At 42.1% G+C, this 13,541-nt stretch overlaps 1 protein-coding gene across 2 annotated transcripts in view; it reads left to right on the top strand.

The window, feature by feature from the left end:
- prkcaa (protein kinase C, alpha, a) overlaps nucleotides 1-12,740 on the top strand; it is a 138,886-nt gene extending 126,146 nt beyond the window's left edge. The window contains exons 17-18 of one of the 2 annotated variants that reach the window (XM_070972142.1): nucleotides 1,740-1,760; nucleotides 7,718-12,740. In XM_070972142.1, the coding sequence (XP_070828243.1) occupies nucleotides 1,740-1,760; nucleotides 7,718-7,882 (186 nt within the window). In that variant the 3' untranslated portion in view covers nucleotides 7,883-12,740. The remainder of the gene's footprint in view (nucleotides 1-1,739; nucleotides 1,761-7,717) is intronic. The other variant, XM_070972151.1, reaches the window with a different exon arrangement.
- The last annotated feature ends 801 nt before the right edge of the window (nucleotides 12,741-13,541 follow it).

Here is a 13,541-nt window from a genome sequence, read left to right as displayed (position 1 = left end):
TCTTCTTTAGCAGCCAGCTATCTAAAACCTTTTGTCAGACTCGAGCAAAACTATACCTGAAAATAACTGGGTTGTGAAAATTGGATTTCAAATGCATAAAGTGATATTTCACCTAGATAGGAAATTGCATTTTCCAGCAAGTTTTCTTTGACAGGACTTCACAAGTCGTCATCTTCTGTGTCGACCTTGCGTGGACTATGCAGTCGCTGCGAGTTGTAAGTGTATACTTGGAGTTGACAGCGAACATAGTAGGAAAATTCATGCAGCAAAGTTAAGGGAGCATATTTCAGACCGCGATGTTGTAAGTACTTGGTATGTGCCTTTTAAACCCACTGAACTACAACAAAATTCCCCAGGCCTTTTCAAAAATGTATCGTCATTAATAATTCCAAGCAGATTTACTTAAATTTTAATAACAGGTAAAACTTCTTGTGAAAAAGAAGACAAAAGAGTAAAGAGGGTTTGTTTCACGGTTGTAGGTTCTAATTCTGTAGCTGTGAAAGTGCAATTTAAAGCAGTCACAGAGGCAGCTGAAGTCTCAGAAGCAGGTATCTCAAAACCCTTTTAAAACATTTTGGATATTCAGAAAATAAGGCTTGCTGTTGATGGTGCGTTATGCTGTATTATTGCTGTAAACAAATTTTGAAGTACTGTAATTACATACAAAAGCACGTACACAGACATAATAGTTACCTTCGATACACTAACGCCATCTATCCATTTAGTTCCTATCCATGCTTATCCTGTGCAGGGTGATAGGGGCCTGCAGCCTATCCCAGAACACATAACATACAGCACTGTCGTCAGTCTAGGGCCTCTGTGAGGCTACAGGATAAACTTCCACTGGTATTGCATAAGCATCACTCACACAAAGAGACACCAATACACTATCTACCAGCACATACATAATGCGTGGTTCGCTCTCTAATGTGTTCTGGTGATTTAGAGTAAAGGTTGGTATTTGCTATAAATGGCACGTTATTACAGTCGGTCTCATTATAAGAGTGTGACTGCATTATACAGAGTATATTCATGGTTGTCGAGGCGGGTGATGTAGTCTGACTGCGTTCCCGTCGAACTGCAGTTCGCACTGAGAGTGGCTGACAGTGCAAGCAGGAAGTTATACATTCGGTGTAGATCACAACCCACTCCACGATTTTCACTCATGAACAACATTATAGGGTATACACTGTAAATAAATGGGCAATGGACCGACTCATTACATTAAACACAGACTGCAGTCAGTCTGATGTGACATATGCATAATGCTCCCCTTGAATTGACACTCGACAACACGACTGCAGTCGTGCACTATTTATGGCATGTGCTATATATATGGGACATAAGTAATTTCAAAGCCTCTCATCTCAATGTATAATTAATGTAACATCCATATATTATGAATGCATATCTCATATAGCTCACATTTTGCTGCACAGTAAGGACGACGTTAGAAATCCTCACACGTGATCATGTAAAGCACACACACACTTTGTCCTGTGTCTTTCTGTCATTGTCATTCACACACACACACACACACACACACACACACACACACACACACAGAGACTCATACATATAGATCATGTCTTTAAAAAAAAAAACAGGAGGCAAAAGACAACAGAGATGAAGTAGTGTCATGCGTGTGTGTGTGTGTCTGTGTGTGTGTGTGTGTGTGTGTGTGTCCCTTATATTATTCAGTTTAAATATTGTAGTTCTCTTCTGTTTCAACCCTCAAGGGCTCCAGTTCCTCTAATAAGGTGAATCCTGACCTCTTCGTCCATGTAGTCTTTCGCTGAATGGATGTGCTGGGTGTCCTGGAAATGCTGTGTGTGCTTTGTGTGTGTATGTGTGAGCAAATGTATGTGTGTGTGGGAAGGTTAAAGAAAGTGAGGGTTAACAGAGATTGAGAAATGCAGGGGAGGAAGATTTCCTTTGCATGTATGCTTTGTCTCTGTCTTGTTTCCGTCCGCGCTGAAGTTGCAGGAAGGTGGATGCATGCGAATGTGCATGTCCCTTGCACAGTGCATGCTTGCATGGGTTTGGATGTAGACGCAGATAAGGTTGAAAGGTGAGAGAGGTGGAAAGAGAGGAAGAAAACATTGTTGAATGTTCCCTGTAACCACTATAACCTACTCTGTAATGACCCATCATGTCCATCTCACTGTGCCATGTAATACAGCGCTGTTTCTGAGTCCATTATCATTGTACACCTTCCTCTCACCCCTCACCAACTCTAACCCTGCCTCTCTAATCCACTCCTCCTCCTCCTCCTCTTTCCTTTTCTTCCTATGCATCTATCCCCCACTCAATCTCATTTCATCTGCCTTTGACAGCAATGGAATTGCAATCATTACACCGGCTGCACCCAGCTGAGAGGTTCAGACCATCTGTGTCTATTGGACCGGGGCTTCAGACAGCATGGAGGATGCAGTCTGTGTGGCAGAATGAGTGTCAGGGCAGGCGCAGTTAGTGCTGATCCATATTTATGGCGCTGTCACCGTGCAGCCGTCTACTGCAGGTAACAAAACAAGCACATGATTAAATGCCAGGCACATCTAGCGAGCGATGTCAGTATGAAATCAGGCTAATTCCTTGAGAGTACGACACAATTGCGCCCACACATTTTACACCCACTTGGGGATGGCCAATGGTCTTTATGGTTGAAGGGAGCTGGGAAGGATGAGAAAAGTAGGTCAAATAGGAAGCTGCTGATTGATTGTGATGAGAGTGGTGAATAAAGGGAGGGAGGCCAGGCAAGAAAGGGTGGAAGGACTTAGTCACTGCACAGAAGCCTTGGAACAGTGTCCAAGGAAGGGATGTGCATGCCTGATGGGATACATGGACACTCACACACACACACACACACACACACACACACACACACACACACACACACACACACACACACGCACACACACACACATGCACACGGACAGAGAAAATGATGGCAATATGAATGAGTTGTGACTCACTGTTGCTGTAAGAAATGAGAGGCACAGACTGCTGCAACATGACTGAGCATGTCTGCCTTTCCTCTTTTAGCTTAGGGTTCATAAGAGGGAGCATTTTCAGTTTGTTTATGCATTTATTTTTTTCTATTTGATTATGTATTTCCTAATTTGGGGTCAAGAGAATATGTATTTTCCCATAAAACGGTTTCCATAAAGTCGGCAGTTCACTTCTCAGCAAATGCATAGATGGTTACATTTACTGTTTTAAAGGCTCAGTTTGTATTTGCTTTGAGGTTTGTTTACAAAGTCACATTAAATATGAGTTTAGTGCACTGGAACAGACCGGAGATGTTCTGAACTACTTACTACTACATGTGTGGAATAAACTGACATTCTGTCGATTGAAACAATGACTTCCCCACTTTTAGAATTAAGAATTAAGTGCACTGCTAATGACAAGCTGACGATCAGTCAAAACAAAAAAAAAAGGTTAAGGGGATTATGACAAGAACAGATCGTTGTCATCCCAGTGGCTTCAGGGAGAGGGAGGTAGAGAAAAAGAGAGAGACTCATGCACAACTTTAATGGAGGCAGGCACTCATTTACCATCCTAAGTAGCTGAGTGTTTTTTTAATATGCTTGAGTGCAATGGCGTGCACGTCTGCATGCGTGCAGAGAGAGAGAGAGAGATTAAAGATGAGAGAAAGTAGGTCAGAAAGCCATGTAGGACACTATGTCATTGTGTATGGGAGGATGTATCAACAGCATAATGGCTTTTGGTCTCACCCCATAAGGGTTGGCTGAATCACACAATGAGAAATCAGAGATGTAAGACCATCCCCGCGCTATTCCAAAAGGGCAAGTTTATGTCTCTGGAAATGTCACAAAGGCAGCGCTGCAGATTTTCCATGGTTCATGACCTAATTTTCTCCTTTTGTTCTTGTTGAGCTAATCTTTTGAGCTTCATTTATCTCAAAAGAGCCGCTCTTAAGAAACCGATTCCTGTCTACTCGAGGTCCTTTATTTGTGCTGTGATGCTCTTTCACAAGAAACTTTAAGCACTCAGTGCCGTGAGAAGCGAGCAGAGCATGCCACAAATCCTGTCTGTTAAAAGAGACACCAACCAGAGTAAATGAAGCATGTTTGTCAAGACTCAGCGCTCACAGTTTGGCAGCTGAATCTTCATCCCACATATGCTTCGCGTGCACACTGGGAGGGATATCGCTTGAGAGCAGAGGCCCGGTGTCACAAGGAGTGACTGCTTCGTGATCCGGAGAGAGGGACGTCCTGGTGCAGGCGATTGTCGGTGGAGTTCGGAGTGAAAAATGAGTTGCTTCGCTTTAGTGACGGATGGTCAGTGATGGATAGAAGAAGACAAGTATACAGAGAGGCACAGCAGTTGAGGGATGCTGGCGATTACCCATCAGGTATCTGCTGTGTGGGAAAGAGAGAGCACATTCAGAGACAACACACACACAAGAGCCACATTTGCTCCCTGTCTTCCCTAAGTGTGTGTCCTGCCTTCTATCCACTCTGACAGGGTGGTAGTGGCTTGGAGCGAACGTCACCTGTCATGGGAGGACACTTAAAAACACACACACACACACACACACACACACACACACACACACACACACACACACACACACACACACACACACACACACACACACACACACACACACACACAAACACGCCTTAGAAACGTCTGCGTCTCAACGTTTATAATGCTCTGTTGTGCTCACTTCTGTTAAGTCGTCTGACATGCGTCGTCTGGCTTCACCAGTAAAAAGAAGGAAAAAAAAAATAGAAATGTCTGCAACTTTACACCACAGTGTGTTTGCTTGACAAACGCAGACTGACACACAAGCAGTTGCTGGTCCACACATAGATGCACATGTAAAACCCAAGCGTACACACACACACTTGATGTCCTGTCTGTGAATGTAGGGCAGCGGTGGATAAGGCCAGTTAGTCACAAGTTAGTCAAGAGTCCCAGAGCCAGGTCACATTGGCCGGCAGAGTCAAATATCAACAACAATTAAAACTGATTGGAAGGGACTGAAAAACAAAGAAGAAATGATGACAATTTTACAGTAAGTGACATCCAGAAAATCTTAAGCTGTAGATCAGTGGAGGTTTACCACGGTCGTGGTTGCATCATGAGTGCAAGTCGAGTGCAATCACTGGTGTTCAGTCTCTCGTAGTAGCACTTATCATCCAGAAAAGGGCCAGATGTTTCGATGTGAGAGATTTCTGTCTGCTGGGTTGTTTTGATGAAGTAGTCAGCACGTAGAGGACAAAAAGTGAAGTATTTTGTCATCAGTCCAATCTGAACAAAGCTACGTTTGAAAATGAATCAAGGATAACACAGAACGTGCTGTGGTCGCCATCCTTCTTTCTTTCTATTCATGTCCTGTGTTAGAGCCACATGACATTTGGATTCACAGAATCAGTTATACTCACAGCCAGCTGCAGAACAGGAGCCCCCAAGGGACCATTAATGCTTATCAAGTGGTGCACTGGGTCCAAGCACAGAGTAAGTGCGTGTGCTTCTGAGTGTGTGTGTGTGTGTGTGTGTGTGTGTGTGTGTGTGTGTGTGTGTGTGTGTGTGTGTGTGTGTGTGTGTGTGTGTGTGTGTGTGTGTGTGTGTGTGTGTGTGTGTGTGTGTGTGTGTGTGTGTGTGTGTGTGTGTGTGTGTGTGTGCGCGTGTGCGTGCGTGCGTGCGTGCGTGCGTGTGTTTGTATATGCATGCATCCATGTAGGTGATCCCAGTGTGTAGGCGGACTAACTGATGAGGCTAGAGAAGGATGCTGTGTGCAGCCCTCTCCCTCTCTCACTCACTCTCTCTCTTCTATACTCTTTGCCTCATTTCGTCTTGGTTTTTCTCCAGCAGAGACAAAAAAAACAAAGATTAAACAAACACCTGAAGGACTCCTCTCTAGTTCTCTTTGTAGGTCGCCAGCCAGCTGCAGACCTTTAATGGGAGAATCACTGAATTAACAAACCATATCTTATTAATGCCATTGTGTAACAGCATCTGAGTGTCAACTGTTAAACGATTGACAGAACATTAGATTATGATCCTGGCCAAAAGTTTGAATCTGAGTTGTATGATACTTTATTACAGGGTTTGCTTGTGACTAGAATCAGTTATGACAAATGAAATCATTGTGTGTCTTATCTTTTAAAAAAAGAAGGGTAGGAGTACTGAGGTACGTAGTAGACTCCTGAGCAGATCTTCCATAGGCACAGAATCAAACCTACAGCAGCTTACATTAGAGTAGCTTGGAAGGAGGTGAAACAGGTGGTCTCCATGTTCCCAGGTCTTATAGCCATTGCTTCATGTGCATTACAGACAGTGGTGCACTTTTTCAACATGATGTGGGAAGGTGTGCTTGGTAAAGCAGTTAAACTAGCATGCTAGGTGATTGAGCCTTGCAGGATGTGCTTTTGCTCTGGTCGGAGCAAATAAGTAACGCAAATCTCAAAATGACCTGAAAACTGTGCGTTGTGGTGTTAACGGACACAGTTTGTTCTGCACCTGAAAAACCCGGGTGCTGTATGAGCCACTAAACCCATAGTATATGCAGCAATTCAGCCATGTTTTACTCAAGGCACAGGCAGCATCACTATTCACTTTCATTTGTTTTTGTCTTGAGAGCTGCTATGGTCACACATGTTAAATAGGATTTTGCTCAGTCGGGGGGAATATCACTACAGCAACCGAATGAGATGCGTGCTCACATCTCCATGCTTGCACATGACCTTCCTTTGCTGAGAAATTCCACCATTTGACATGATCAATTTCCACTTCTTTGATTTAACTTGATTATACTGTCACCACACAAACATGAAGACACCTTTGATTTCCCCCGTTAAATACTGACAGCTTGCCTCCTCACATACACACTAATTAACACTCTTGTGACCTTGCAGCACCTTGATGCGTCGCGGTTTTTGTTCCAGGAATTGTTTCGTTCTCCTGTAAGATAATTAGCTTCGACAGCTACAAAGGTGCAAAAGTATGTATATATTCCATGTGAGCCAAGGTGAAGGAGCAGCGTCACAGCAGGTTATGAAGCCGGAGCAGCAATACAGCATGCCTCGTTGGAGAGACACCATTTCCTCTCAGAGAGTCAATTCTGGGCCTTGTTTACTGGAAACTGCATTGCTGTTCCACAGCTGTGCCAATGTTGTTTTGGTATTCAGAAGAGTGCATTGTGATTCAGGTGAATGAGATGTGGAGCATGTAATCTGATGTTACTGACTTCCTGCTGCATGTAACAGTGGGAAAAGTGGGGGATCAGGTGTGAAATGTCCTCCGTTTGTATCTAGGCCAGGGGGGCAGGAGGAAGATGCATTTTAATAAGCTGACAGGTTGATGTGGGAGAACTCACAAATGTTGCTTGTTGTACTGTCCGTGCACATTGTCTAGTTGCCCAGCCAAGTGTGATTTTTTATTTTTTTGGAGTAATATGAATGGTGATGACCAATGGTGATGAGCGATGCTGTTTGATGATGATGACGATGATGATGATGATGACAATGATGAAGCTGCGCGTCCCTTGCTTTGGGCTAAAAATTCGAACAATTTCCAAACCAATTCTGCTGAATGTCTCTTGCCTTCGCAGAATTGCCATGCGCACACCTCTGCCAGATTTTTCGTGTCTGCTCTGTCCTGTCAGTCTGCTTGCACTCTTCACACTGTGTCCCATACCTTACGTCTAAACCTTTCCGTCTTCTGTCTCTCTTCTCTACAGTGTGGCAAAGGAGCAGAGAACTTTGACAAGTTCTTCACGCGCACCCAGCCCCAGCTCACACCGCCAGACGAGCTGGTTATCGCCAACATCGACCAGGCCGAGTTCGCCGGGTTCTCTTTCATCAACCCACAGTTTATAAACCCATTGCTGGGTAACAGCCTATGAGAAGGATGGGGAAACCTCCCCGAAGAAACTCCCCGCTCACTGCCACCCACTTAAACCAACCGCCAGCTCAACGTCTGACCACAACTTGATCAAGGGCCACTCTAAACCTTAATGTATTGGTTTTATTCATAAGCATCATTCTCAGGCTTGAATGATGATTTGCCAGTGTAGGTTATATAGATTCGATTGGTTCTCTGCCATCACAAAAAATAATTTCCTTAGTTTAATGGTGAGCATGTACGCAAGGTTGTCCTTCCTTTACTACTTCGATCTGCATTGAAGGTTTACCAAACTAGGGATAGAAGGGTGCCAGGCTTTGTTTATCTAGTATTTGATGAAATTGAGAGAATTAGTGACTCTATGCCTGTACACGACAAAAGCTGAAGGAGCATTTAAGGTGTGGATTAACTAATTTGGGACTTTTCATGCTCACAAATAAACATTGTCTCCTGCTTTTATATGGATAATTATCACAGTATAGATATTATGTAATGACCTGAAAAACACTCACACAAGGCTGTGTAGACACTTTAGCCAAATATGAAGGACAGGTGGTGCAGGCATTGAAGCAGCACCTTGTGATTCAATGTTTCCTGTGTCATGTTTACAGTTTTCTTCCCCTTTGATTTCACGCCGATGGCGTCAAATGATATTTTAGTACAGTTTGATTCTAGCCAGTCTCAGCTTCCAGTGTGCGTAGCAGATCAGCTAAAGAATGAGCAGTCATGTCGTTACATACTGTAATACGCAGCCTGTAAAAACGCAAATATATGAGACACACAGGCATGAGAGTGTGTCCGGGTTGGTTCCCCTTTGTCAAAACTTAGTTTAGCTTAACTACTATCACCCTATTTTACCTGCTTTTAAAGATCATTCACAGACCTATTTTCTAGCCCTTACTTGAGCTGCAGATTGTGTACTTCCCTTCTCCCTGTTTTTGTGGACACTATGTGGACACACAGTAAAGAGTAATCAGTTTAGTATGTTGGCAGTGGCAGAACATTATTATATCTACATTGTGAAACAAAATCAAACCTAAAAACGTTTACAATTTGTCATGTTTTAACACAAGTCAATGTTAACCACCATCTCTGTCCCATGCTATGCCCAAACTCTTCCATTGATCATAAATGTCTCAACCGGAACAGTTAAGACGTGTTGTTTGTTTTTAGAATATAACGTTATGTCATTGTGTATTAGTTATGTAATATTGCCATGAATACAGAATCTCAAAAAAGGCATCTGACAATGTTCACAAACATGTCCTTCATTACTATGTCAACACAATCCTTATTATTATCCCTTCCTCTTTCTTTAATGTCTTTAAATATAGATGAGTTTTTACCCTCCTCTTCTTTTGTGATCTCCTATTTTTCCATTAGATCAGATTCATATTTTAATGCATCTTTATATCAGCGCATAACTCCTTTGTAAATAATCATGAGTTATTTAAAAAAGAGTATAGCAAGTTACAGTTTTTATACCAATGCCTGAATGTGCTTTTATTACATTAATTATATAAACCAATATTTGTATGTATAAAAACAACTAAGGAAGTAACCCAGTACAGATCAACTTTGTAACAGCTGGATGTCATTTACCGAGTCCAGATTTAGCAAGTTGTGAAATATATCTGTTCTGCTTGTTTGGCAGATTGGTTAAATCTTTCTTTCTTTCTTTGTTCAAATTTAGTGATTTTGAATGCAAAATTGTATGTTCATTGGATGTATGTCTGGCTGTTGACTGTCCTCGTGTATCTGCATGCTGTTGGTAGGCATCATTCATGCATGTAATCGGCTAAACGCTGCATGCTTTTAAGTATAAAACTCCAGAGTTGCAACCTGAAAGTGATACTCCACTCGAAATCTGACTTTAAAGGTGAGAGTCACTCCTTTGTTTTTTGAAGAATAATGGCCATAGCTTAAATTCATGTTGATTACAATGGATTCCAATAGTGACAGCTTTTCACTTTGGGGGAAAAAGTCTAGAAAAATGTCTCTACTCTCCTGCATCATAGTCACTGTCTGTTTGTATGTTGAGCTTATTTAAAATTTTACATGTTTTTCCTAAAATACGCTGTTTCCATCTCAGCCCTCACACACAACCCTCCTTCAGCTTCTTTGTGAGTCTGGTCAAGCCTGTGAGAGGTGAATGTTTGATACTCAAATGATAGATTTAGGGTGGAGTATCGCTGTAAGCATATTCATTTCAGGTGATACAGTAGGTACCTTAAGGGTGCTGGTCTTAGACCAGCTAGACGCTCTAAGTGATTGCAGGATTTTGTAACTATATTTCACACAAATCACAAGTCAAGTTTCAGTGATGCAGTCTTAGAGACAGTAATGAATCAGTCCCACTGCTCAGGCACATTTGTAAGCTATGTGCGAAAGCAGGTGTGAGGAACAACAGTGAATTTGCCAAAAGAATGCAGATCACATGCTAAAGAACATTGAGTACGCATATATTACAGCTTCTGTCTTTAAATAGATACTATTACTAAACCTGATTTTCAAAGACTTCCCTGACACATAGTCCCTGGTTTTAGATCAGTGCTCTTTTCTGTAGAAGCTTAATAGATACGGTAGATTATGGATCCTGTTTTCTTTTGCCATTACCTGTTTAGGGCGATGTGGAACACTGAACCCAGATCTGTGGTGAGTTGAGACTCAGAAGCATGGCTTGTTGCTAGACCAGTGGGACCACTCGCACTCCAGTGTCTCGTGAATGGGGTTTATGTTAAAATCTTAATGTTGTGTTGTCAATTGTTATTTTTTTGTGTGTGTGTTTTTGGCTTTCGCTAACGTTAGTGTTGTCAGTTTTATTTCTCCAGCTTCTGCTCAAGAAATTCAGGAATGTTTCCACGGATACAGTAAATCACATTAAGAAAAGTCATATCTGACTGATATAGGTGGGAACTGTTGATAACCTAATATTTTCTCCATGTTTCCTGTAGTATATAACCTTTGCATGTGCCAAACCTGGAAAATGCCAGAACCCGACAAGAGCAGCATTGCACTAGCTGTCGTCACATGGATGACTCTGTGGCAGCTGAGACCTGCCTAAAGCCACACCTGCTCTTCACTCTGCTGGCCACATAACATACACAGTAGCATGCTGCCATGAGTATACCAGTGCACATTGTGTCAGTACTTGCCAGTCAGTTTGATAGACAACTCAACATACACCGTAATAGATTTTCCTGCCTGTCACACCTCGGGCAGAATTGTCTCTGAAAAACATTTCAACTTGTGGAGCGTTTGATTTAACATCCAGTGAATTTGACTGAAGTGAGAGAAAATATTCCTTGTACATACTCAGAGTTTACTTAGCAACAGTCTTGCCCTCGTCTGAACCTATCTTGCACCTCTGTATGTGCTGACTTTATAGTCGAAGTGCATCCCTTTAATGGAATCTCTGATGACTTGCTTTCCAATCTTCGTTTTTCTTAGAAATGTTATAAAAATGTTAAAATGTCACAATCAGCGTGGGCATGAAAAAAATATTACTTACTCTCCCCTTGTGTGCCTTTCCCAACTTGAACAGATATACTGTACATCTTTTTCTTAATCCTCATCATCCTTGCTCTGATCTAAACTCTCCGTACCTTTACTCTGCTTACTGTGTTTTTAATCGATAGTCAAAGTAGCCTAGTTGAAGTTATTTTACCCAGTTTTGTTTTACGCCATGTTAGTGTTTCAGCACACCTCGCAAATCAGTGAGTGTGTGTGTGTGTGTGTGTGAAAGTGTGTAAATCAAGATTTTAAGCACATTTTGTTGACTGACGCCTAGAACCCTTACAGTCATAAAACTACATCTTGACTCATCCTTCTGTGTCCACTTGCTTTACCTTTACCTCCCTGTGCCTATTAATGACTGAATGATGTAGTGAGCTAATTAGCGTGTGTATCGACAATATGAAAGGATGACACTGGGGATAGAACGATGAGCCGGTGATTGATGGGGTTGACTTTAAAAGATAAAAGGATAGGTGATGATGGCTTTTGGCCTGGTCACATTGACCCACCCCTCCCTCATCGTCTCTTGCACACCCCCTTTCACTCCCAGTTCCTCCTTCCTCAGTGCCTGGGCCGAATCAATCCATCGTCTTATCAACAGCGTCCTCCTCCTTTCACCATTTAAATCCCATCAGATCAGGAGGTCAGTTGATTTTTCTTGTGCAACTCATTCAACACAGTTGTCTTCAGTTCCACCCGTTCCTCCTCTCTGCTGGTCCCCCCTAATGCACCCTGGGAAAGGAGTTAGCCAAATGTATTTGGTGTTTTGCTTTGTTTACATTCTATTTAATGTCTTCACCTTTTTGTTGTTAATGTAAATGTCTAGAATGGCCAGAAAATGAAGTAACTTTCTGATGTAAAGATTTTATCTTAAATGCAAGGTTTAGAGAGAGAGGGGCCAGTTATCATTTCTGACAGTACTCCTTACCTGTTTGCTTTAGACGAGTCCTGTTTAACATGTCTGTAGTTCGTCATTACTCTCCACCGTGTCATGTTCTCTGTGAAATGAGATAACTGAAGTGAGCTGCCATCTTTTTGGCCGTACAGAGCACAGGATCAGTGATGTGCAGGAATGCCTTATTCCTTAACCCATACAGTAACATGGTCTCTAACTCTCCACTCTTTGTCCATTTATAATCTCAGCACCCCTGTCTTTGTATATAACTGACTTACATTAGATAGACTGTAAAAGAAAGAATATATTGTATTTTGCAAATTGTGTATGTTTGTTTTCTTCCCTTGTCAGCCTGAAACCTTTAAAATGAGTCTGAGCTACTTACCTTGTAATTGATTGTGTCATTTGTACCTAATGTATGATAATGCAAATAAAAAAAAAAGGAAAATGAAGTCCGTACTTCTGCAAGTGTGTGTTTTGCTTCCACATGTGACTTAAAACTTAACCAACATATTATAATATAATGAAATATATACTGTGGCTCACCTGCAGTTTGGTTTGATTTCCCCTCAACTTGGCAAAGGTGCATGTTGATCCATTTTGAGAGAATGTCTCAGTGGCATCATTTATCTAGTACAGTGTCTCAACCTTTGCATTAGCAAAAATATTATTAAGAACATTAGCGATTTGACTTTTTGTGACATAGAAAACTTTGACATCAACACTTCTTTATACAGTCTGTGTGTGTGCATGTGTGATGCCACTTACAGGAGTAGTAAGCCTAGTATGTTGACAAAAAAGATGTGATACGTTCAGTTGCAGTATTAGAAACATACCTATCCATTCAGTCCAGCCTTCATAGGTGTGGGTGTTTGTATGCATCATTATGATTATATACACTCTGTACTCTGTATGGGAGTTTGTGAGGGTGTGTTTTTCTCTGCATAAACATTATACAGAGGTGTGGGTTTGTGTGGGGGTGGTGGGTCTGTACTATTTATGTGCATTCTAGGCTTCTTCATTAGTTGCATGGCTGAGCTGGAGACATGGTGCATGCCAGAGGGGCGTTAGTGATGGAAAACAGAAGTGTAACACTCACTGCTGTCACAAGTCATCAGGGTATACCTGGACTGGGAAGCATCACAGACTGAGTCTCCTCTAAGACCTGACTGACACTGCACGATCTCCACTAGACTTCACCTAAATCAGGCTGAGAGCACAGGTGGGGCTTTCCTTTTAAGCAAGAAAA

This window comes from Chaetodon trifascialis, chromosome 2 (genome assembly GCF_039877785.1).
Source record: "Chaetodon trifascialis isolate fChaTrf1 chromosome 2, fChaTrf1.hap1, whole genome shotgun sequence".
In the NCBI taxonomy this organism is placed as follows: domain Eukaryota; kingdom Metazoa; phylum Chordata; class Actinopteri; order Chaetodontiformes; family Chaetodontidae; genus Chaetodon; species Chaetodon trifascialis.
The sequence above is the reverse complement of the archived record's forward strand: the minus strand, read 5'-3'. Positions and strand labels throughout refer to the sequence as shown.